The sequence below is a fragment of the Drosophila ananassae genome, chromosome 2R (genome assembly GCF_017639315.1).
Source record: "Drosophila ananassae strain 14024-0371.13 chromosome 2R, ASM1763931v2, whole genome shotgun sequence".
Taxonomy (NCBI): Eukaryota; Metazoa; Arthropoda; class Insecta; order Diptera; family Drosophilidae; genus Drosophila; species Drosophila ananassae.
The window spans coordinates 4467841-4492445 of NC_057928.1; the positions used below are offsets into that span (position 1 = coordinate 4467841).

At 36.7% G+C, this 24605-nt stretch overlaps 2 protein-coding genes across 5 annotated transcripts; one reads left to right on the top strand and one right to left on the bottom strand.

Annotated features, from left to right (window-relative positions):
- The first annotated feature begins 3226 nt into the window (after positions 1-3226).
- Positions 3227-15987, top strand: LOC116655747 (zinc finger protein 768). Of its 4 annotated transcripts, none has more exons than XM_032453664.2 (6): positions 3227-4037; positions 10341-11214; positions 11278-12139; positions 12656-12850; positions 12909-13300; positions 13383-15987. In XM_032453664.2, exons 2-6 carry the CDS (start codon positions 10753-10755, stop codon positions 13971-13973), a joined length of 2502 nt encoding a protein of 833 aa, XP_032309555.1. In that variant the 5' UTR covers positions 3227-4037; positions 10341-10752; the 3' UTR covers positions 13974-15987. The 4 variants fall into 4 exon arrangements, with proteins under 4 accessions (XP_032309555.1, XP_032309556.1, XP_032309557.1 ...); XM_032453665.2 differs by having other exon boundaries at positions 12909-13297; XM_032453666.2 differs by having other exon boundaries at positions 11278-12055.
- Positions 15988-21668: 5681 nt separating this feature from the next.
- Positions 21669-23108, bottom strand: LOC6493865. The gene has a single exon (XM_001958547.4). The coding sequence runs from the start codon at positions 23035-23037 to the stop codon at positions 22417-22419; it is 621 nt and encodes a 206-aa protein (XP_001958583.1). The 5' UTR covers positions 23038-23108; the 3' UTR covers positions 21669-22416.
- Between the last annotated feature and the right edge of the window lie 1497 nt (positions 23109-24605).

Sequence of the window (24605 nt, forward strand, 5' to 3'; positions counted from 1 at the left end):
TACAAGTAACTGAAATAATCATTTTTATGATGCTAGACGCGGAAAGTAAAATCTTCTTCCAATTAAGGTTAATGCCGAGTTCAATATTCTTGCAAAGATAAACCGTTAACCAATAAATAAAGGGCACAACGGCTTACGACATTTCGGTTTTCGGGTTTTTGGGAACTAAAGTTTATTGATTTTCTAATTTAAGGGACTTGAAACTCGATATGATCGTATCTGTTATTTAATTTATAATTAGCCGCACATCCATCATAGAGTTTCTTGACTATATGATACCTGGTTGTCATCTTTTCCATTGATAGTTTATTTAACCACGCCAAAGAGGGCGTGGCAAAATTTTGTGATAATTCTGATAGCTCTATATCTTATAGCCTCTGAGATCGACGTGTTCATAAATACAGCAAACGAATATGGGAATCAGAATATAAATGTCTATAACTCCTCTAAAAATGGGCCGTTCTAGATTTGTTTGCTACAGAAATTTAAAAAAAGAAATTTGAAAAAAACTTTATCTTCGTGGGTAATTATAACAGTCTAGAAGTTATAGAAGTTGCATACATCCGACCTTTCCTATTCACAGAGTATACATATTTATATATGTATACTCTGACTCCTACGGTTCCTAAGGATATCCGATACTTGCAATATGTATTCAAATTAATACATATCTTATAATATAAACTTCCACCTGACTGCAATTTTATTTCACTACTATTACTTATTATTACTTTGGCTATACATTTTTATTATACAAATTTAAAAACAATTTTTATACCCTTGCAGAGGGTATTATAATTTTGGTCAAAAGTATGCAACGCAGTGAAGGAGACATCTCCGACCTGTCTGTCCGTCTGTCTGTCGGTTTCTACGCAACCTAGTCTCTCAGTTTTAGAGCTATCGAGTTGAAACTTTGCACACATCCTTCTTTTCCTTGCAGGCAGTACATAAGTCGGAACGGCCGGGATCGGTCCTATATCCTATAGCTGCCATATAGCTGATTGATCGGAAATGCCATAACTTTGGTGTGTTTTAAGTTAGAGGGTTGGGACCTGGTACAGATTCCATTTTCATGAAATAATCTTATTTGCCAAATTCCATGGGCATCGGCCAACTATATACAAAAGCCGCCATATAACTGAACGATCGGAAATGGCACAACTGCAAGCGTTCCGCCAGAAGTTAGCTTTACTTTCTTGTTTTTAAATTAAATTTTTTTTTATAAATTTGAAAAATTAAGCTGGTTTCAAAAAATTTTTGGACCTTTGTGGTTTGGCAAAATACATACATAGGTCTAACAGCGTCAAGGTGAAAATGAAAATAAGTCGACCGGCCAGCCTAATATTATAAAGCTACATACTCGTATCTGCTCGGTGAAAATGTGTTTCTAAGTAATCCTATTACTTACATAAATAACACTAAACGGTAAGAATGGGGAAGGAAAATCCTATGGAGGCGCAGAGCTCATGTGTGACCAACATTTCTGAAGCTTTCAACTAGAGCTTGTAAATTTTCGCACTTTAGGTAGAACAGGGGAAGGTGGCAGCTTCGCATGACTTCTTTGTTGTCACCTCCAAACCGTTCTCTGGTCGATGTAGTATCACATTTGTAAAATATTACTTTATTTGCTGCAACTTAAGATTCAAACACGTTTCGCTAAATTTCCTCTTTTCAGTTATTTAAACTAATTGAATTAGACTAGTTTCATTTTTGTTTAGCAGGCTGGGAACGGGAACCTCACCGTGGAACTGCGAACGTTTTTACTTATCTCAAAAAAATGTTCTTATCATGAGCGCTTGTTTATAAGCCGTATATAAATAGGTTCGTTTTGACAAAAAAATGAAACAAATTTTAATTTATGTACATATCTGCTGAATAAAAACCATAGTAAGTAAATCCATTGAACTTTCTGTTTATCTTTTCGCATGGGAATAAATTTATAATGCAATATGCAATTAAATGCTTTTACAAAAAAAAAGAAAATTGGGATAGGTGATTAAAATTGTTGATTATGTGAAAGGAAGCTGTAAACTCTTGTACACACCCCGAGGTATCGGAATCTGACTATTCTAAACCACTTATGGACTTTCCATATCCGTTTCCATTTCCAATCCTAAACCCAACTCATCCTGAAAATATATATGTAATATACATATATCATAATCAGTATTTTTACAAGATTCAAAGCAATAAGATTCGTGCAAGTTTTTTAAACAACGAGAACGGGAACCTCCCCTTATGTATGTTTTTGCCTGCAATGGCAGTTCGGTTAATTTTTTTATTTCGAGCGGCACAATCAAGAACTTGTAATTTTTTCGCATTTGTGCAATATTGCAAAAAAGGCCAATTAAAAACAGCTTCCCCAAAAGAAAAAAACAAGAAAATGAGACAAAAACTCTATGTCAGCAGTCGCAGCCCCCATGTACACATATGTATGTATGTAAAATACACATGTATGTACATACATAGTTATCGCCGAAGTAGGGGAAACTACCTCGACTTTATTCTGTTTATAAAGAAAATACAAAACAGCCAACACTGTTTATTTATAAAAACAAAAATACTTTTAAATTTTACTCAGGGCCTTCTTCCTCTAAATTTTTGGTCATCTCGTGAAGAAGAGAATTCAATTAATAAATGCAAGTTCTAGTGCATCGAAACTCCAACTCTTATACTATTCCATCGCAACCGAATATGCATTTAGTAGAAGCGACTAATCGTATTTGCTTCAACCGTTTGGGTCAGCAGGTCCAAAGGTTGAACTGATTAGGCGATGGGTGCACGTTGGGACACAGCAGTGAGGTGTAGCGTCGTTGGGGGCTGGTTGACGACCTTCGTGGCTTCAGGCCAAAACGCACAGAAATCCGCGGGATCATAGAGGAAATAAGAAAAAGAATATACACAAAATACGACGGCGAGCACAATCTTAGTGTTCATGCTCCAACATTAGAAAATTCACAACAGAGCAGGAGCTTTACGAGAGACTGCGACTGCACTAACACCTAGCCGATTGAGTAAGACATGGTCCGCACTAATACTCAAGCAGGCTCGTTCGCCGGCAAAAAATGGACAAAAATTCGCAAATGTTTTGGCTAAAAAAGCTTAGAGAGGGGCCTCTCGCTACACTTGCTACTCTCCCATGACAGCGCAACGAGTAGCGCACTTACATATACACGCACAGATTCAGGGAGAGAGAATAAAAAGGAAAAAGAGGAGGAGGAGAACGAAAAGACTAAAACAGACGGCGGCGGCATCGCCAAGAGTTTAGTTGAGTCTCGTTTTTGATTTCGGGTTCGGTCTCGGATTCGGTTTGTTATTTTTTGGCATTTTGTTCGATTTTTGGCTCGACGTCGACGACATCTAATAAAAAAGCTGTACTCGGCAGTAAGTACATGTGTGGAGAGCACCGCGCTGAGAACCCCTGTGCAGCCATCAAAAATAATTCAAAATGTAGACTGCCAGCCAAACAAAGCGAACCCAAAATAAAACGCAAATGTGCAGAAAAACAATCGAGAACTGGGAATAAAGTGTTGTTTAATCGTCAGAAAAATAATTTGTATTGAAATAAAAGTGCCACACAACGCTGCGTATACGCAACGCTTCCTTAGAAAGAGGAAGCACAAGCTGGAGTACAGGCACAGCTTTGGCCATGAATAACCGCCAAATGAACAGATTTCTTGTCATTTCGAATTTATGTGGAAATCGAAATAAAAACTAAACATTTTGTGATCGTCTGCAGTTCTCGTTTTTGAAACATTGCAAAGTGCATTCCGCCTATAAATCTCATTGCCGTCCGTGGCGTGCCTGTGTGTATCTGCCACTACAGCTGCGTTGGTAGAGGTACACATCTATGCAGTCGCAGCCACGAAATTCGGTTCATTTTGGAGGTATCTGTGTGCCCACTTGCATCTTTGTGTGGGTGTGAACTGCGCCTGTGTTTGCGGGTCGTTGCAATCCGCAATTTCGGCCTCTCATAGCTCCCTGGCTCGAAGCTTCGACGAGTCGTGCCCATTGCCTGCCGCAATCAACATTTTGAGGTTAGTGCTTTTATACCTCGCACTCTCTCGCCCTCATACAAATTATGTTACACTTAAAAAAATGTTATTCGATCAATTGCTACTTTCTATGAAAACTTCTTAGCTTATTTAACTATTTTTTGACCTGGTGGTACATCATGACCTGTATTCAGTGTTTTTATAGAATTTCCATTCAGTCCACTTAAGGATTTTAGATTAATTTTAGATACATATACTGTATATTATAGAATGAATGGGTGTACACTAGGGCGGGTCAATTCTTGCTCATGGTAAGAATTATTCGCGACGAAATCGTAATCTGCAAAGTATAGTAAGGACATTTCACCAATAAATTAGGGTTTATAATTAAATTCAACATAAAAATTCCAATTTCAGTATTTTTTATAATTTAATTTATTGTTTAATATTTAACAAATTTAACATTTTTTTTCAAGTAAATTTAAAACAAATTTAGAATTTCTATTACTAAGAATCAATAAAAATAACTTAATAAAAGTAGGCGAGCAAATTATTTATTATGTTTTTGTATTTTTTCTTCACATTTTGTTCAGTTAGCTGTTCGACAAACTAGATTAAAATTTTTCTTATTAAAATAAAAAAAATATTTTATATATTTTTTTTTAAATCATATACAGCTGTGAAAAAAAAAATAGCACCACCACCAGACAAAATTTTTCAATTGCCATCATAATCATATTTTTAACTTTAGGAAATCGATTTATACTTTTTTCAAAATCGAAGACCCTCAAGATAATAGAAATTAACGAAAAAACATAAGTTTTTTAGATGTTCTTAAGTTATTTAACAAAATTTATTAAAGTCTATAAAATTAAACGAAAAAAATAATAGCACCACTTTTCAAAAATGGATTTTAAATGCTAATAATGACTAATTCGTTAGAGATTCATTAGTAAACAATATTGATATATTAAAAATATATCTATATGCGTTGATTAGTATTTGGTAGCGCATCCTTTGTTGGCTAAAACAGCTCCACAACGTCTTGGCATTGAATCTACTAAGTCCTGGCAGCGTTTTTTGGGTATATTAGTCCAGGACTCCTTAATAACACCCCAAAGGCAATCGATAGTCGTTGGTTTGCTATCAGCAACTGCCTTCTTAACGTCGGACCACAGATTTTCAATTGGATTTAGATCCGGCGACTGCGCAGGCCACTCCAAAACTTGTACAGCATTGTTGAGGAACCACTCCTTTGCCTTTTTGCTTGTGTGTTTTGGGTCATTATCCTGCTGGAAGACCCAAATAAGAGGCATATCATCTTCTGCGAAGGGTAACATTACAGATTGCAAAATATCCACATAGACGTGTTGATCCATTATAGATTTTATCCAGTGTATAGGACCTACTCCATTATATGAAAAGCACGCCCATACCATGACGCAGCATCCTCCATGCTTTATAGTCTTTGTGGTGTACTGGGGCTTGTATTCTGAATTCTTCGGACGTCTGACATACGATCGGGATCCTTTACCACCATACATGACCACCTTGCTCTCATCGGACCATAAAATATTCCTCCATTGCTGGGGGGTCCAATTTTTATGCTCCTTAGCAAACTTAATACGGTTAGCAATATGCCTGGCATTTAAAAGTGGGACTTTTCTTGGGCTGCAGGCTTTCAGATTATGTTGCCTGAGATATGTGCGCACTGTTTGATCCGTTGCAGCAATATTCAGGTCCTTTTTTAGATCTGTAGCAGGCTTGAAAGGTTCCCTTTTGCTATGGCGAACCAACCTTTTGACCTCTAGAGGGGTCATAGAAGGCTTCCTACCGCGTGTTTCCTGGTTTTTCTTATAGGTTATGGCGTTCCTTATCATTTTATTTGAACATCCAACAAGTCGACCCACTTCTCGAAAGGATTTTCCATCCTTGATCAACTTTTTGATCAGGTCACGCTTTTCATCCGTGCAGTGTTTTCCACGACCCATTTGAATTTTTTTTTTTAATTGAAATAATTAAATTGAAGACAAATTTGTAAAACACGTGCTTTAAGTCGCTGAAATGTTACCATTTCTTTGTGAATTCTTTAGAGATGGAAAGTGGTGCTATTTTTATTTTCGTTTCTTTTGCGATCTTTTTTAGTAAAATATTAAAAAAAAATATTAAAACAAGAATTTGAGTAACTATAACTCTTTTTTTGTTTAGTAAGAATATCATTCTACATAAAAAAATTTTATTTGAATAAATTGGTAACATTATTACTATTTTTTTTAAAGCCCAATCGAAGTGTGATGTAGTGGTGCTATTTTTTTTTTCGCAACTGTACATATTTCGTTGATCTTTAGTGATGGATGGCGTGGTTAATAATAACAAAGTTCTTGGAAATATATGCATATATATTTCGTATTATATCTGACTAGTTTTTTTTTATTATAAACGACATCAATTCGTTTAAAATATAAACTATGACTCTGCAGGTACTACTTTTATAAATGTAACTACCTTACAATTTAAAAAAAAGTGTCCTTTTATGAACTATGAAAGCTTGGTCCATAGAGGTTATTTGAAATTTTTTTAAGAAATGTGTATAAAGTTTTTGAAATGTTATGTTTTATGCTTTGATGCTAGTGATTAAGAAAAGCTTAGTTGTCAGCAGATGCGACTTCTAAATTGATCAGAATAAATATAGTCTTAAACGAAAACTATAAAAGATCAGGGCTCCTAGTAAGGAAATGACTAAAACTTACTAATGTTTTAAATTTAAAATTCATTGGAAAAAACAAAAAATTTACCTGAGGCGAATAAAACTGATGACACGAAGAAGGGGACGATTTTAATTTGATGGGGGTACTCATAAAATGGCACTAATGAGCAGACAAGCTTAAAGCAGAATGCGAAACTAAAAGCGATAGCAACAAATAATTTGCCAAAATCATTTGCAATTTTATTTACTTTTCGATTTTTCTCTCCGTGGGGCTACATTTTTTTGTTGTATGTATGTATATTGTCATTTTTTATGTATGTCGCATGTAGGGAAGCGAGAGTACTTATTTCATGAGTATGTACAGAATGGAACTATTGAAAATCATAAAAAAAAAAATCATTTCAATAAAAACCAAACTTTTTGAAATCGTCAAACAAGGCACCTTTAAAATAAGATAAATGTTGTTTGTTTCTACAAAAAAAAGACAAATAACTGCATGTATGTACATAAGTATATAAATATGTATGTATAAGGTCTTTTTGGGCCTTATCCGTATAATAATATTCAAAGGATTAGTTTCGCCACCGTTTAGGGAAAACGTATACTTAATTAAGTCAACAATTGCGGATAGATCAATTTTGCAGTTATGTATGTATATATGTATAATATGTATATAAATACATACATATGTATTTATTTGATTGTTTCAAAAGATTTTTGCAGCCAAATAAAGACACATACATACATGTATGTACATCTGTAAGTATGCATTTATTTAAATAAAAAGGTGTACACCTTTTGAGTAGAAAGTATAGTAGCTATTATATAATTATATTTTGTGTAAACTTAAAAACGCTCAAGCTAATAAGATTGGTTTAAAAGTTAGAAAAAAATGTACATGCATACATACATATACATATTTCATGCGGTTCTAGACTCAATAGAATAGTTCAGTTATAGAACTTTAAAAGCAGCCACTAACTAAACAGGGTGCTAAAAAGTCCTTCCGTGAATAAGGTTTCAAATTTTGGATTCTGAAACCCTAGGGACCTAGAAAAACAAAAAATAGAAGCATACGTCGAAAGAACATTTTAGATTTTGCGGTTTTGTGAGTCACTTTTTGCCTTCTTTTTATTTCGTGGCGCAAATTGTTTTTATTTACTCGAATCTCTCATATCTCTATCTGTTCTCGCGGTAGTTTTTGCTCTCTCATTGCCTTTCGGCCTCTCTTAGCTAAGCTCCTCGTCCCGAGACAGCACTTTCTGCGGCAAAGCTTTTGCATGTGTACATATATTATTTGTACGTCGGACAAGATAGCTACAGAAATGATGTTAGAATTTTTGGCGCTCTTTTCTTTATTGTGAGTGCCTTCCCCATGAAGCAACAAGCGAAAACAGTTTTCGCAATACAGGCGTGTGCACTCTAAATACCATAAAATAGTCTTAGCTTTAATGTCTTCATATTCATGGTAGTTTTTATCCAATTTATTGTTTGAATAACTTACATATTTGATAATTAGTGCGTACATGTCATGGAACCAAGTTCGGTATTTATTACTTAGTTCTCGAATATTCGATAGATACATAAATATGTACTTATGTGTATGAAGGCTCTACTCAATATTCACAAAACCAATTCGCGTTTCAATTTTCCTAAGTCTAAGTTTCCCAAGTCTCCCTAATCAGTTTTTAAAAACGACCTTTAATTTAAATTTTTAAAAGGTTCCTGTTGATGTATTTATAGAATAATACCATGTTTGAGCATTCCAAGTAACATTATATCCTCCTATAAAGACCACTTTAAAAGCTTATTTTTCCTACTAATGTACATCCATATATCAGTGTATGCGTATATGTATTAATACATATTTTGACTTTAGGGAGGGACTGGGGCTAAACTGGATCACCAATGACAACTTTCTCCTTCCGCAAAGCCGGAGCCACACATTTTAACTCGGATTTCAGCCGACCCAAAAATTTAGTATCTTTAGGCTGCTGTTTGAGCAGTCCCGTTTGAAACTTCTTTGAAACTTGATTTCGTGTCCAGTACTGTTGTCGTTATTCTTGTACAATCCTCAAAGGAGTACGACTTCCTGACTAATGATAGATTTTTATGTAAATGTAAATGTACATATGTACATTCATATATTTCGTGATTTTAGGACAGCAGTAGCCCCCTTTATCATCCCCAGAATCCTACTTTATTGCGACTGACGTGGGGACATCGATCATTTATAATTCAACTATAGAATAGGTTAAAAACTTTAAAGCTGATCGACTTTTTTTTCGTAAAGAAGACCAACACACATTTATGTATGTTGACTTGGAAAATGGTATTCGGGTCAAGAGTTCTTCAAGGGGTCGAAAATGTTTCTATTACTGCGTTGCACGAGTATTGAGCATTTTTTATAATTTATTATGTTTATTTTTTTATTCATAGATGTTTCCAATTTGGGAAGTAAAATGGAGAGATTTAGTTACATACATATGTATTTAGCTGATCACCAGTAGTAGGAGTACGGGCGGAGTGCGATGAGCGGAAAGGGTGGGCAGTGGGGTGTACATACATACATACAAATGTATATATGATGGCAGCCGACAAAACAAACACTTCGAGTTTACAGATAGTGCAACGACAACGAACGCATAAATTGCAAATGCTGTCGCTCCGCCAATGGAGCGCAATAATTCACAAATAGCAACGGCAACGGTGCTGGCAGTGAATGCCTCGCCTGCATTTAGCACGATAGAGACTCTGACTGCATCTTCGCGTCTGGGTCTCCGTCTCCGTCGACGTCTCGCCAGCTGCCGCGTCCCTGTCCATGCCGCTTCCGTCTTGCATGCGTTCCGGACTCGTTCGCTGTTCGCGTTCCACCACGGGTTCAAGGTAGTTTAGTTCTCGTTCTCTCTCGGCGCGCGATATCCGATTGTCGATGGATTGCCGATTCTCCAGTTAAATTCTTTTAGTCTTCTTTGTGGATACGGAATGCGAGGCAAAGTAACGCAAAGAGAGATTGACAAAATCACTTTATTATCAAAGATAGATCCTAATCTCAAGTTGATCAATTCATATCAAAAAGGCGACTGCCTCCTTCGGCTGAAGGGACTGGGTGGGGTGATTGGAAAATGGAAGTGGGGACCGCTGGAGAGGCGCGCTTACTGCGAGACCTTGATCCCGCATTAAAAAGTTGGCATGACGTCGTCACCGCTGTGGAGCAGTAGGAGGAGAAGGAAGGAAAGGAAAAAACCAAACCAAAACCGAACCCAAACAGACTCTGAAAAAAACAAAAGGCAACAAAGCTGGGAGGAAAGTGAGTCAAGTCAAACTGGCAAGGCCTGACAAGAAAGGAGGAAACATGTGGACATTCATTTTTTTGTTGGCAGGGTGATAGGTAATGAAGGGGATGGTGCCTGTCTGCGTGGCATGTGGTGTCCATTTATGCGCCACTCCCTCCAATAAGACGCTGTTGATCTTCATTGTTTTTAATTTAAAAAACATTTCTGCTAATGGCACAGCCCCATTTTGAGTAGTTTTGCATACGGTTTGAAATTACTATGATTCGCTATTTTCAAAATAATCAGATAGTTTATATAGATTAATACACTTATTACAATGGTATTTTGGTTTAATGCTTACAGCTTCACCGGAAGAAAATTATCATCCACAAGGAAAACGAAATCAGTTTTTTTCAAATAATAAAGGGCTCTGCACCCTCTCTCAGCTCGAGGGCAGCCAACTTAAAACAGTTAATAAATCGTAAATAATTGAGACACTTAAGAAGAAAGGAATTTTAAAATTAACCGCGTTGAAAAAACAGATTGAATACGCAGATCAACAATTTAGCAATGGCAACATTTAAGCCTTGTAGCTAAGAAGCAAAAAAAAATGTGCGTTCGTAAACAGTAAATACGAAACACATAAATATTGATACCGAAGCAGGAAAGCGGCAAGAGCTTTTGCCTATGAAAACAAGCCAACATAAAAGTGGATTGTTGGACAAAGAATAAAATCTATCAAAACCTGCAGAGAAGACCTTAATTAGCAAACAGGATGGCCATCAACTTTTCGGCCTCTTTCGCGGCCTGCATAGCAGCTGGGCTAAAAGTACCACGCCAGATCATGTACTGCATTACGCAAGACACGGGGCAGCCGTACGTTCTTTACAAAGACTCGCAGGACGCCGAGCGGAACCCAGGAGCAATTGGCGCCAGCCCAGCGCAGTGGGGAAGCGAAATGTACCCCAATATCCAGCAGCAGGCGCAACAGCACCTGACTGCTCAGCAGCAGCAGCAACAGCAACAACAGCAGCAAAACGCAGTGCAAGCGGCGGCCCAGGCAGCCGCTGCGGCAGCAGCAGCTGGTCAGCCTCAAAGTCCGCCCGGTGGTGGCCAGGAACCACGGGAAAATGGCAGTGGCGATGGTCGCCAGCAACAAGTGTCGCCTTCGTCAAGCCCTTACCCATCGGTGCAGCAACGAGGAAATGGTGGGGGTGAAGAAGACGCAATGAACCAGGTGAGCCTATCCATAAACAGTTTTTACAGATTGATGTGCAATACCTTTGCATTTTTTTTACAGCTTGCTAATCAACAAAACTCTGCGCCTAACCAAAACCAAAGTAACAATGATCCCCAACACGCCGCACCCAACGCAGGGGAGACAGGAAACCCACACGTGCAGCAAAACGGGGGTGGCCCTCAAGGGGATCCTGGCAACGGATTTCAAACTACCCCGGACTATTACGCATCTCGCCATGCGCCGCCGCAGGGGGGAATGCTGGCACCTCCCGGATTTCCACCTCTCCACTATCTCAACAAAGGCGTCTTGCCAATGGAGCAGGCCGGCGGTGGTGGCGGGGGAAGCGGTGGCGGAAGCGAGTCCTACTCCATGCCTGAGCTACTGCCGAGTCAACAAAACGGCCCGCAAAACGCCGGTCCGGCAAATGCCAATGCCAATGAAGGCGCTGCTGCGGCCAACGCTGGAGGAGGAGGAGGAGTGAGTGCGACCGGTGCGGGCGCCGGCGTTGGAACTGTCAGTGGCGTGGCTACTGGAGGGCGGACGGGTAATGGCCCCGGGCGTCCGCATAAAAATAAGCCACACAGTGATTTACGGTTGTTCAAGTGCCTAACCTGCGGCAAGGACTTTAAGCAGAAAAGCACTTTGCTGCAACACGACCGCATCCATACAGACGCACGTCCCTTTCCATGCTCCGAATGTGGAAAGCGTTTTCGGCAGCAGTCGCACCTGACGCAACACCTACGAATCCACGCCAACGAAAAACCCTTCACCTGCCCGTACTGTTCGCGCAGCTTCCGGCAGCGCGCCATTCTTAACCAGCATATACGCATCCATTCGGGTGAGAAGCCCTTCGCCTGCCCCGAGTGCGGCAAGCACTTTCGCCAGAAGGCCATCCTCAATCAGCATGTGCGCACCCACCAAGGCGAGCGACAGATTTAGATAACTTCTTCCTTACCGATGCAGATTCAGATTGTGTCAGGGAACTATAGAGCTAGTACAAGAGACGACTCTAATGAGGAACAAGCTAGATGTTCCAGAAACACAGCTTGTTTGCAAATTCTTGGCAACTACTTCCCCTGCAAAATTTACCATTATATGCAATTGAGCGAATTTTTGGCCGAATATCAAAATTGTCCCTAGGTTAAGGCATTTTCCGTTTGGTTTGTTGACTCGCTTTGGCGCTGAGGCGGAAACAAAACCAGAGGATAATTGATGACCTCTAGGCGTTTCCACCTGACGATTTTTTGGCCAGTCAGCAGCCAAGCAGATATATATAGAAGTCTCTGTATAAGTAAAAGAGGCTAGGCAGTTTATTTAAACGATTTGCATCCCGGCTGCGCGCCAAGTTTAAGCGCTACTAACATTACCTTTTGCTTTCTTAATTTATTTTATGTGTGAACCTCTTATGCTGGATGATGAACAATACGTCTTCCTACAGATGTCTCTCCCCATCTCATATTCAAGAACGGGCCGCACCCCACACTGTGGCCTTCGGATGTTCCCTTTCCGGGCGAGGACAACGACACCAAGGGGGACATTGCTGGAGGTAGTGGGTACCATGACGAGGATTCACAGGGTACACCCGATGGCAGCGGCGGCATGCATTATCCCTCGTATTTCAAGGACGGGAAAGGTAAGTAGTTGCAGCATGCGGTAAAAATTTAAAGAGTTACCATCATAATTTGCTACAGGACAAAAGATACTGCCTGAGGTGCTACAGCACATTGGTGTACGGCCTGCCAACATGCCGCTGTACGTTCGCTGCCCCATCTGTGACAAGGAGTTTAAGCAAAAGACGACCCTTTTGCAACATGGCTGCATCCACATTGAATCGCGGCCGTATCCTTGCCCGGAGTGCGGAAAGCGGTTCCGACAACAATCGCATCTCACGCAACACCTGCGCATCCACACCAATGAGAAACCATTTGGCTGCATGTACTGTCCGCGCTTCTTCCGCCAGCGAACTATACTTAACCAACACTTGCGCATCCACACCGGTGAAAAGCCGTATAAGTGTGGCCAGTGCGGCAAGGACTTCCGTCAAAAGGCCATACTTGACCAGCACACACGCACCCACCAGGTAGTTGTAGCCTAGCCTCAGTCTTATGTTATGTACCGCCAATAAGTTCAATAATAACATTATTCTTTTATAAACTCCCACACAGGGCGACCGACCCTTCTGTTGTCCGATGCCCAACTGCCGGCGCCGTTTTGCCACCGAGAACGAGGTGACCAAACACATCGACAACCACATGAACCCCAATACCACCAAGGTCCGCCGTCAGCAGCAACAACAACATCAGCAGCAGCAACATCAGCAGCAACAACAGCAACAGCAGCAGCAGCAAAACAACAACAACAACACTGTGGCCCAAGTTGCATCTGTGGCCAACCATTTAATGAATGATGCAAAGAACCTAGCCACCCAACAATTCCTCAACAACAACAACTCCTCGAGTGTGGATAACAAGGCTAACATACTGCCGATGCGGAGCATAGCTGCCAACGCAGCTGCTGCCAACGCAGCTGCTGCCGCCGTCGTCCAACAATCGGTGGTGAAGAACGAGCTTTATTTTCCACAATGCTATGGGCCACCTTTCCAGCATCCCTTCCAGACACAACAGCAAGCGCAACAGCCCAGCGTAGCGCACGCTAATGGGGGACCTACGCCGCCAGTGACCGTAACAGTGGCAAACTCGGTAGCTCCGGGAGTGGTGGTACAACAAAATACGTCGGCCTCTGTGGTGGCTCAGTGACATCCCACCACTTCAGCAACTGGAGGACCTCAGCAGCATCAACAGCCGGCTGTTTCGGCGCAGCAGCCCCATCATCCACCCCCACCGCTGCCGGTGCCGGTACCAGTGCCGGTTCCGCCTACATCGTCCGCCCACCATATTACTGCAGCGGGTGAAGCAACAACACCCGCGTTGCCTACCGCCGCTCACGCCTCGCCAGTAACGGCACCACAGACGGTCACGCTGTCCATCACGCTGCCGCCACCACCTAGTACCCATTCGGATCATGCGGCCCATTCTGGAATGGCAAACGGAGTTCCATCCCAACCACCTACCACTCTGTCACATGCTATACCTATACATCCACATATACACTCGATATTTGGTTCTCTATAATGTCTTTAGTTATCAGAGACAACAGCTGGAGCAGATACGACGAAATCAAATTGAAGAACGGACACACTATTCACAATATTTGATAGGTTTTATAAGTTTCTCTAGTATTAGACACATACAAATTCTCCTAGTTTTTAAAACTAAACTCTAATCTGATTACCACAAAACACAGTTTTGGCTATGGAAAACCATCATTATAAACGGCTTGGACGAAAACGTAAACAGGACGAGTACTAGTCTTTTTCAAAAGGACTCTAAACTCCTTTGATATAAACCATAAACATGAAATGCGAATGGTCAACGATTAAGAGAAACAAAAAAGAAAAAAGTGGAAAAGTGGAAAACTGAAGAAAGTGGAGAAAGCCAAAACACAACGTTATACGATTCCTTTTTGATAATTTAGTTTAAGAATTCGGACACGAATACAAGACACACATCAAATATTTATACTTATGCAAACACCTACACACAAAAACACACGCATTGTTCGTCAATCTTGATTCGACAGGAGTTATACGACTAGGCGTAAAGTTAGGATAGCTCAGATCTAGGGAGTATGAATATGTGAAGTGATAGATAGAGCAGCTAGATGGTTAGGGGAGGACGACTGCATCTGGTCGGAAATAAGGTACCGCAGACGTTGCGCTGAGCAATTTGTTTTTTGATAACAGCAGCTAAGTTTTAGTTTTGTTCTTCAGATATGTTACAATATTGGAGTTTTTGTAGGTTAAATAAGGTTGTTTGGCATAAGCCGGGCAGTTAGCAAAACCGATAGGGTAACCCTGGACTAGCAAACTCTCATTATATTTTTCTTATTTGATTTAAAATGATGTGATTTTTTTTAATAATAAAATAATTTTGATTGCAATTTAAAGATAAAGAATTACGAAATGCTGATTATTTTGAGCTAGGGTTATTTCATTGTCTTCCCAATCTGTGTTTCATTTTTAGTTGTAATTTGCAATTAGAAATATGTTAACCTATAATACATCCACACAATGGCTCGCAGACAGGCAGGCAAAAGGAGCGCTAAGCTACTTGTTTATATAGCAATAAATAAATTCGAATGTGACTCTAATAGTGCCATAAAATCAAACAATAGTCAACCGTTAATAGACCAATTTAACCAATGCTTCCAAATTGAAATTTGATATTGATTCTTGATCTTGAATTGACTTAATCCATTGACAGAAGAGCTCCTCCTTACGCTCTTTTCTCATCCAATGTGTGGATTTACCGACAAATTTAGTTTTTTAAATGAAATTTTCCAATGTACCGACAAAGCATTTATAATTGTTATTATTCTTATAGCTTATGTTTCCAAAATATTTACATACATACGTTTTGTGTGTGTCCCAATATTAAAATATATATAATTGTGTATGCATTTGCGCTTTTCTCGATAACGTTACTTACATATATGTCCTATGCAGAGAGAAAATGCGAATAAAAGCACACACTAATTTTAGTTTAGCTGTTTTCTTTAAAATTATCTACTCATTATTTAATACTTGCATAGCCATGTAGTGAATAATTAGGTTTTCATTAAAATGAAAATATCTCAGATGTTTTCTATGTTTGAAGCCTGAAGATTGTCAATTGTCTTTATTTAATTCTTTCAATAAAAAATTATATATGATTTTCTTTTGTTTTTATTCTAATTTTTATTTCGATTATTCCCTAATATAAGTTTTCATATCCAATTAAATATATTACATGGGCTGACTCATCATTTTTGGCATCATACATTCAAACATACATATATGCATAGCGATTTTTTGGACTAAGGCAGGCGTCAGGATTTTGTGATACCAATGGGGCTCAGATATAAAAAAAACGTTTCGGAACAAATAAATTGTACATAGAATATTTCGGATAAAAAAATTATATATAAATCAAACAGTAAAGGTTTATTAAAAGTTTGGAAAAAAATTGTTTGGCAATATAAAGTACTTATTGAAACCTAACGGTAACGCTAGTCAAAATTTTAAAACATCTTTTAGGCACATTAAACAATATAAATCAAAATTTGAATTTGAACGCGGAAATTGAATTTGAACTAAATTGAATATTTTGGAATATAGGAAACCAAAACAAATTATATATGGCACCCAATAAGGCGGCTTTTATTGGAATTAGACCAAATGGTATTTGATCGGAATGATCAGCATGATTTGCTATAAGTAACACAATGCTTATCACTAAGCTATAGCTAACTTTTAGGCCTTCTTAGACGAAATTTTAAGAATTCTTTCGGCTTCAAGCAAAATCGAAAATCCAAATTAACCAACGACGAACGCACACACGAACCTTTTGGCTTTAAATCAAAATTATTTGTAGTTTTAGTTCAAAAAACTAAAAGGAAATTTTATGAGAATTATATCAAGAAAATTATAGCAAATTATGCTATAATTCCAATAAAAGCAAAAATTAGACTGAATGTCGCTGTGATAAAAGCAAATTAAGAACAAAACGTAAAACTTTTGTAAATTTTAGGCATAAACACAAAATTAAAAGAATACACTTAATCAAAAAACAAAATCATAAATTTAGGCGCAACAAATTCTAGCATTTAAACCAAAATTAACATTTTCAAGCTCCATAAACATTTTGCAGATTAACAAGTTTGCATATGTTTTCCTAAAGGATCATTCTTATACTACATTCTCAAGGTATCTTGTCTGCGACTGTTTCATGTTAAGCTAGTCCTTGGGAGGAATAGCTAAGCGATATCCTGAATATGTGGTATAAGGGTATCCTTTAAGATATTTCATATTACATTTTTATTTTTTAAATTATCTTTTGAATATTTCTATTATAAGTTGAATCAGTTTTTCAACCGATTGATTTCGAGTTGCTAAGGAAGTTTTATAGCAAGATAAGTTCCGAAAAAATAAAGAGAAAAGTATAAAAGCTGCTAAAATCAAATCCACGTAGCTAATAGGGAAGAGCACACCGGCCACGACAAAAAAAAAAAAAGATATATAAAACCGAACATGTAAGACCAAAAATGTAATCTATCCCAGAATAATGACATGAAGCCTAGGCAAGGAAAGGGGCTACTAATTAGAAATCGAAACAGATGATCCATGGGGATATATACATACATAGGTAATGGTAAAATACCGCAGGAAACGGAAACGGAAACGGAAACATGCTGAGAAAATAGAAAAAAAATAAAGTTACAAGCATACCTAACAACCAACAATAGCCCAATTTAAACAACCAATAGTACAAATACAAGTAATTTTTATAGCAGAAATTTTAATTGCAGTATCAAAAGCCGTAATAAGTACTCATAAGAAATATTTAACTTTAAAGAACATCAAAGAAACTCAAACAACCAAATATAGGCATGGAAATGAAACATTTTTAACTTGGCACATTAAAATCGGAAAATAAATCAAACATGACGAAGACAAATTTATCTCGAAATCTAATTTTCGATGAGAGTTCTCGATACCCAGAAAATTAAAATCAAAAATCCAAACAATGAAAAATCCTTTCTTCTTAATGAAATTTATTCTAAATGAAAAATAATCGTGGCTAAAATACATATTAAGATTATAAATATTATAAATGATTCCCTTCCGGCTACAATTCAGACTCAACATATTGCTAAAACACAGATCAACCACCCAAATTTATAAAAATGCCTACTACACATACAAACAATAACAATGCAGAAACGCAAAAGGATTACTGGTTGGAGGCAGAGCATTGATTATAAGCTCATAACTCCCTCGCCATAATCCTTCGAAACGAACGCATTGTAATAAAGTACAGCCGCTTTCTGCAATAGTGATAATAGTTTTTAAGTCAACCACCAAGCAACCAACAAGCAACAAATAAATGAAGAAAATCCCCAAACGAAAGGAATAAATATTTAATCAGTAGATGAAAATGCATTGATATGAAAATGATAAAAATCTACTAATGCATAACATAAATTTAAATAATTTACTTCTTTCATTTTTGGGCAATAAAAGCTCAATAAAAAAACATTTTTTGTTGATTTTTGTGGGTCGTACAGAATTTAATGATTATAAGACGATTAAATTAAACTATCAAAATACTTTAATTGAATAATAAACTAAAGTTCTGTCACCCTTATTCTTAAAGAACCCACAACCACTCAAAAACTAATGAATTAAAAAAAGCATTTGAATAACAAAAGAAAGAAAAATATCAAATAGTGCATACTTATAAAAGCCCTAAACTCTTATTATATGTATGATGTATTATATTTTTTAAAGTATTTAAAGCATACTCTCTATGTATACAATATATCATAAAATATTTGAGGTAACCTATAAAACAGAATTGGAAGAAGTCATCCGAAGTAATGGAAACAGTACAGGCAACCCAATGGATTGCCATTTAATGATTATTACATAAACGCGAAAATCACACATTTCCTTTAAACAAAAACAACTATTTACGGACTAAAGCACTTAATTTTGGTCATGTCATAAAGTCGAAATAGTTACATATTTTCCGGAAACGGAAGCCTATTAATTTTAACTTACGTATTGAAATGATAAAATGTAAACTCTTTGTGAACAGAGTGCCCATAAGCTTAGAAATTCTTTATATATAAAGACAAAAGAAATGATTTTTATTGTGTTGCTTAAAAATACATTTTTTTGAACAATGTGTAATAGAATTCCCGAAATAACCCGAAATCCAGAAACAGAAGCAAATCAAACGTAAAATCGACATAGCAACATAAACGATAAAAGAAAATACAAAAAAAATAGTAAAAGATAAACGCAGCAAAAGCCGAAAAAAACAAACTAAAGCCGAAAATATAGTAACATTTACTTAACAAATATAAAGGTATATTCAACTAAGTGTTAGGTGGAGTATGCAAATGAAAAACAATATTTTTAAATGTTGTGCTCGCCTTTGTGAAAATCAGATGACTAAGCGCAGAGATTATCAGATACGATGATTTACTATAAGTTCAATAACCTAAGGAGTAATCACTTCGGAGTTGGAGATTGAGTCGAACGCAATACAATTTTTGTTGTTGACAATTCATTAATGAGAGTATGCGTTTGAAATTATTATGAACATTTGACAGGGACTACCATTTAATAGCAACCATAGAAATAATAACTTAACGGAGCCAATAGAAACAAATTTTATTTATGCTATTATCAGCGTGCTCCGAAACTGACCGCGATATGCACTTTTTATTAATTATAACTGAACTTTAACTGTACATAAGCAAACAAAAACTGCAACTGCAAATGCAATAGTACCAAAGTAAGTAAATCAATTATTTTACACATTTTGCTAACAAATAGCGAATGCATCAAAGATAGAACAGATAATGAAAAGGAAGTGTTCAAGCGGTATAGAGAAATAATAGATATTATCGAGTTTCAAGAATCTGCTTTAAGTTACAGCTGAACGCAACATATCCACAAAGAGAAGTATTAGCACTGCAACTTCAACAATTCAACTGTTTTGACTTCCCAACAGATCACATATTTAAATTTATTTTTATCAGAAAGTGAGAATTGCATTGAAGACTTAACAATTTTTGGTTTGTTGAGCCAACTGTTAATCAAAACATTAAAGTCGAATCAAATATAATCAACTATAAAAGAATCATACAAAACAAAGCAATAGTGATAATATACTGCCAGGTTCAGGACCCTTGCCTGGCCTGGACTAGCCAATAGCCTGATACATGTAAACAACAATAAACCGAATAAATCTCTTAATTTACACAATATACAAAAAACAAAAATGCAACGGATTACGGAGCAGCAGCAACCATAGTACAATAAACATGTTTTTCTTATTGAACGACTTTTATACAACAGACAGCAACAAAACCAACCCAATTGAGCAACTAATAGGTAAAGCAGTAGCAGATTATGAGAACCGAATCAAAAGTGGAATAATAAAATAGAGACGATTTTAAGTATACAACAAAGCATAAATCAAGAGCAAGCAGACTATATACATACATATATTTTTTAAAGAGGGAAATGCATTACCAGAAACAACAGCTAAAAATTGTTAAACATTTTTATATTTAAATTTGTATAATTTCTTAACAATTCAGTGTAAGAAAGATGTAATACATACATATAAATATAAAAATCAAACTAAAAAAAAAATAAAAAATAAAGCAAAAAAAAAATTTTTATATTACAAGAGACAAGAGACATGTAAAAAATAAATCTCACTTTCCTGGTAAAAATTAAATTTATTGGCACAGCAATAATAATATTGTAAACAATAAAACTGGCTACTCAACATAAATAAATACTTTATTTCTATTAAGTGACATCTTAGTTCAAACCTAAATTTATTTTCGATCTGAACCAATCCTAAGTTAGTTTTTAAAACATCTCCGAGTTTGACGCTAAACAACAATCTTTAGAAAAGCAAAAAATGAATAAAAAACAAATGCGGATTTATTAAATAATAAATGCGAATTTTGAAGGTTACTGATATTCCAATTTCATTTCATGTATATTAGTTTTCGCTGAACCAGTATGATGGTAAATAATACCTTACACGCATTTGGAAACAACATAATACAATTTTCTCAAAACTCCTCTGGCAACATATTTAAATAACAATCTAGATTGCAAACTTTCAACCTAAAGTATTCAAATAAAATAAACTTTTGGATGACTAAATCTCGCTTTTGGCGAAGACAAAAATGTTCAGATATCCAAATCTAGGGAATGGCGATTTACCAATGGCAATGAATGAATGAAACCAGATTAAAATCTTGGCAAAATACACTTATACACAAAATCCTTCTCGGCAAATTCAAAAAATATAAAAGTTCTCGGCTATAACAATACTCTCGGTCATTCCAAAATTATTGAAAACAAAAATTAAAGACAAGGAACACTCGAATAATGGCAACCATGCTATGGTTATTCACATTCAATTACATTATTTGGAGCAAAAAAAACAGAATATTTGAACTTAAATTTAGGTCAAATGCCTAAGCATCATTTTTGACATAAAATTTAAGTAATACTAAAAATAACTATTTTAGGTACTACATATAAGAAAAATCAATTAAAACATAAAAACACTACGATGTTAACAACTTTAAATGTGAAAATTGAAAGTTTTATGAATAAAGAGAAATAAAGAATTGAACTCAAAATTCACGGTCATGAAAGTAAGAAATTAAATAACGCTAAAATGCATAAAATTCAAAATTTTAATTGTTGTAAGCAAATTAAGAAACTAAATATATACGTACATATAATCAGAACATTTATAACAATTTCCAAACCACTCCAGAATTCACCTCCCAACTAGATAACCACTAAATCCCTGATCAAAAATACAATATTCAGACCAAAAACCGAAAAACTAACAACAAAATATCTGACCACCAAACACCCACTGACAACACCACACGCTTAACCCCAATCACCTTCCATTGGTTTAGATTTTAAGAATCATTTTAAAAATAATCATCAGCCAAAAAGATGAAAAATATTCGAAATAGAAAATGATACCTATTATGGCAGTCCAAAATTATGGAATTCAAAAGTAAGAAAATACGATTTTAAGGCAAGCAAATATCGAGTCAAAAGTAAAGTATTTAAGCGAGTAATTATATGAAAAAAAAATTGCGTCGTCTAGTTTAATGTCGTAAAATTTTACTTTTTGTAATAATTAATTAATATTTACATATATATTCTATAACAAAGGCAAGACAAAAAATACATATTGTAACCGTCTCTTGCTGTACTAATTTCCAAAATGAAAACTCAAAAAAGTAAAAAATAGCCAAACAGAGGGTTAAAAGAATAAAAAAGCCATTGCCTAGGCATATGCAACCAAAAAAAAATAAACCACAATGAATTTCTGGCATCAAAACTATAAGGACTACTTAAATTATAAAAACCATATGATTATACAAGAAAATGATTTGAAATAAATTGAATCTTGTAATATAAATTACCGACTTCTTTTACACACGATTTTTTATTTAGCATTTTAGACTACAATACATCTACATTTTATATTTAATAATACATTATAAATTTCAGTTTTTCCGACATTAAATTTATTAGCATGCCAAATCAAACTTTACCACGCCATCGTAGTCTGGACCGAATTCAAAGATTGGCTGACGCTTCCGAGCCCGGTTGAAAAAAGCAGAATACGTTGTTTGCATGTAACTAAGCTCCGACAGAAGTTTCTCGCACTTGAAGCGCTTTAGATAGTTGTGGGTCTTTGTAAGATTACCGAATGCCTGAAGTCGATCGACCTCAAACGGCTGCTGAGGAGGCCCCATCTTGTTATGATCTCTACAAGCGTGTAACATCCTTAGCCTAGGAAGTTCCTGGAACTCAAGGGTCATAGTTGTGGTGAAATTGCGCTTCAAAGAATCATTATCAACCAGGTTCAAATTGGAACGCCCGTTTTTCATAAAATTCTGATAGGCCAGCTTTCGGTGTTCCGTGAAAAATGGCGTTGTATCGGGGGAAACGAAATCTTCTTCCGTGAATGAATCCTTGTAGAGCGACCGATGATGTTCACATCCAACCACTTGGATGCCAGGCAGGATGGCGTTGCTCTGCTCCTCCACTGCGTAGCGCCTTTCCGCCCAGTTTCCAATCAACACAGACGGACTGTATTGTGGCGAGGCCCTGTCGTCCGTCAAAGACTTTTGACTTGAGATAATCATAACTTTCTATTTAATTTAATACTACAGTTTTCACTTATAAAAAAACTGAAATGACAACTATACGAAAGCTAGACACTAAATTACTTACCTCCTTCGAACCCGATACGATACCCCAAATATTCGCCTCCAGTCCCAAAAACACCCAGTACCAAAAATTTCGATTTATTCGATCGAAACTACATTATACCTATGTAATTTTCAAGTCTTCGTGCATGTTGCAGTTAAGGAAAATAAACTTATCACGATCCCTTTTCCTGGTAGCTTCATCAGCAACCGCCCACTCGCCCATCTCCTCGGTATCGAGCCTTGCAGGCTTCTTGGCGACAAAGTCGCCTCTGTAGCTAGTTATACCGCGAGGTGGTCGTTCTTTTGCCAACTTGCAACGCAATTTGTTATGAACGATGCTGTAGTTTCCATAGCTATCCAGTCCGTCTAGCCTAACTGGCGAGTAGCGTAACTGACCGGCTTCACTCATTTTTGCGCTCTGTTCCTGGCGCAGTTTAGGGAACAAGTCATACATAAGGGTGTTCATGGAAGTGTAGTTGTTGAAGTACTGCTCAGCATCATAAAGTTTTAGACCACCAGTTTGCGAAACTTTGTTACCATACATCCGATTTCTGGTAACCAAATGATCATGAACGGATTGAGTGTAGTCAAAAGTTGTGAAGGATGCTTGGGTGCACGACTGGTGTTGTTCGCAACCCTTTTCTGTCATCAGACCGGGCAATATTGTGCTTCCGGTATATACGGGGCCCTGAAATCGATTGTTGTACCAATTTCCAATCAAGACATTGTTGCTGTACATCAGGACCTTCTCGTGCGCATACGAACGACGTTCGTTCTTAGAATCATCTTCAACCGGCTTCATATTGATAATAAATGGGTAATATATAACAAAAACAGTTCTATTATCGAAAAAAATGTTATTAAATAGAAAGTCAGTTGAAATATAAGTCTCAGGAAAAAGTCTATTTTTCACGTGTCGAATAAGAATATTTTTATCTGCAATTTAGTACACCTGCATGCTGTAGGATGTGTTACGTTAGCGGCCGAATTAAATAGACAAGGTTCCATTTCTATTTTCAATATTTATTATAGGTCAATTTAACCCCAAAACAAATGCCGCGGCCGATCCAAGACAATGCCGAATAACAAGAGCTTGCGCAGAAGCTGCACCAAAGCTCCCAAAGCGTTTGCTTGGCGTTGTTGCAACAACGGTGCATTTTTGCTTCAGATAATTTTTTTTTCAATCATTTTCTATAACTTAAAAACATAGGATTATTTCCAAACTCTATATAAAGTATAATAATACTTACCATTTGTTTGACATCTAATATCTAAATCATTTTAAAAAACAAATTAAAAAAAAATCCAATCCACAATTTAAATTGAATATCCAAAAATTAATTTCATTTTTATCCGTTCCAATCCTAGTTCTTTTGAAAGAGCTTTCTAATGGGATCTCAGCGAACACTAAAAGTGATACCGATGATTGCATTAATCAATTTATTTATTTATTTATTTAATATTGTTTTTAAAATGGGATGTCTTTAAAGTATCTTGATTAA

Coding starts and splice junctions, on each gene's coding strand:
- LOC6493865 (XM_001958547.4), bottom strand. CDS start 23,037: ATGATTATCTCAAGTCAAAAGTCTTTGACGGACGACAGGGCCTCGCCA.
- LOC116655747 (XM_032453664.2), top strand. CDS start 10,753: ATGGCCATCAACTTTTCGGCCTCTTTCGCGGCCTGCATAGCAGCTGGG. Junction 11,215..11,277: donor AAGAAGACGCAATGAACCAG/GTGAGCCTATCC, acceptor TTTTTTTTACAG/CTTGCTAATCAACAAAACTC. Junction 13,301..13,382: donor ACACACGCACCCACCAGGTA/GTTGTAGCCTAG, acceptor ACTCCCACACAG/GGCGACCGACCCTTCTGTTG.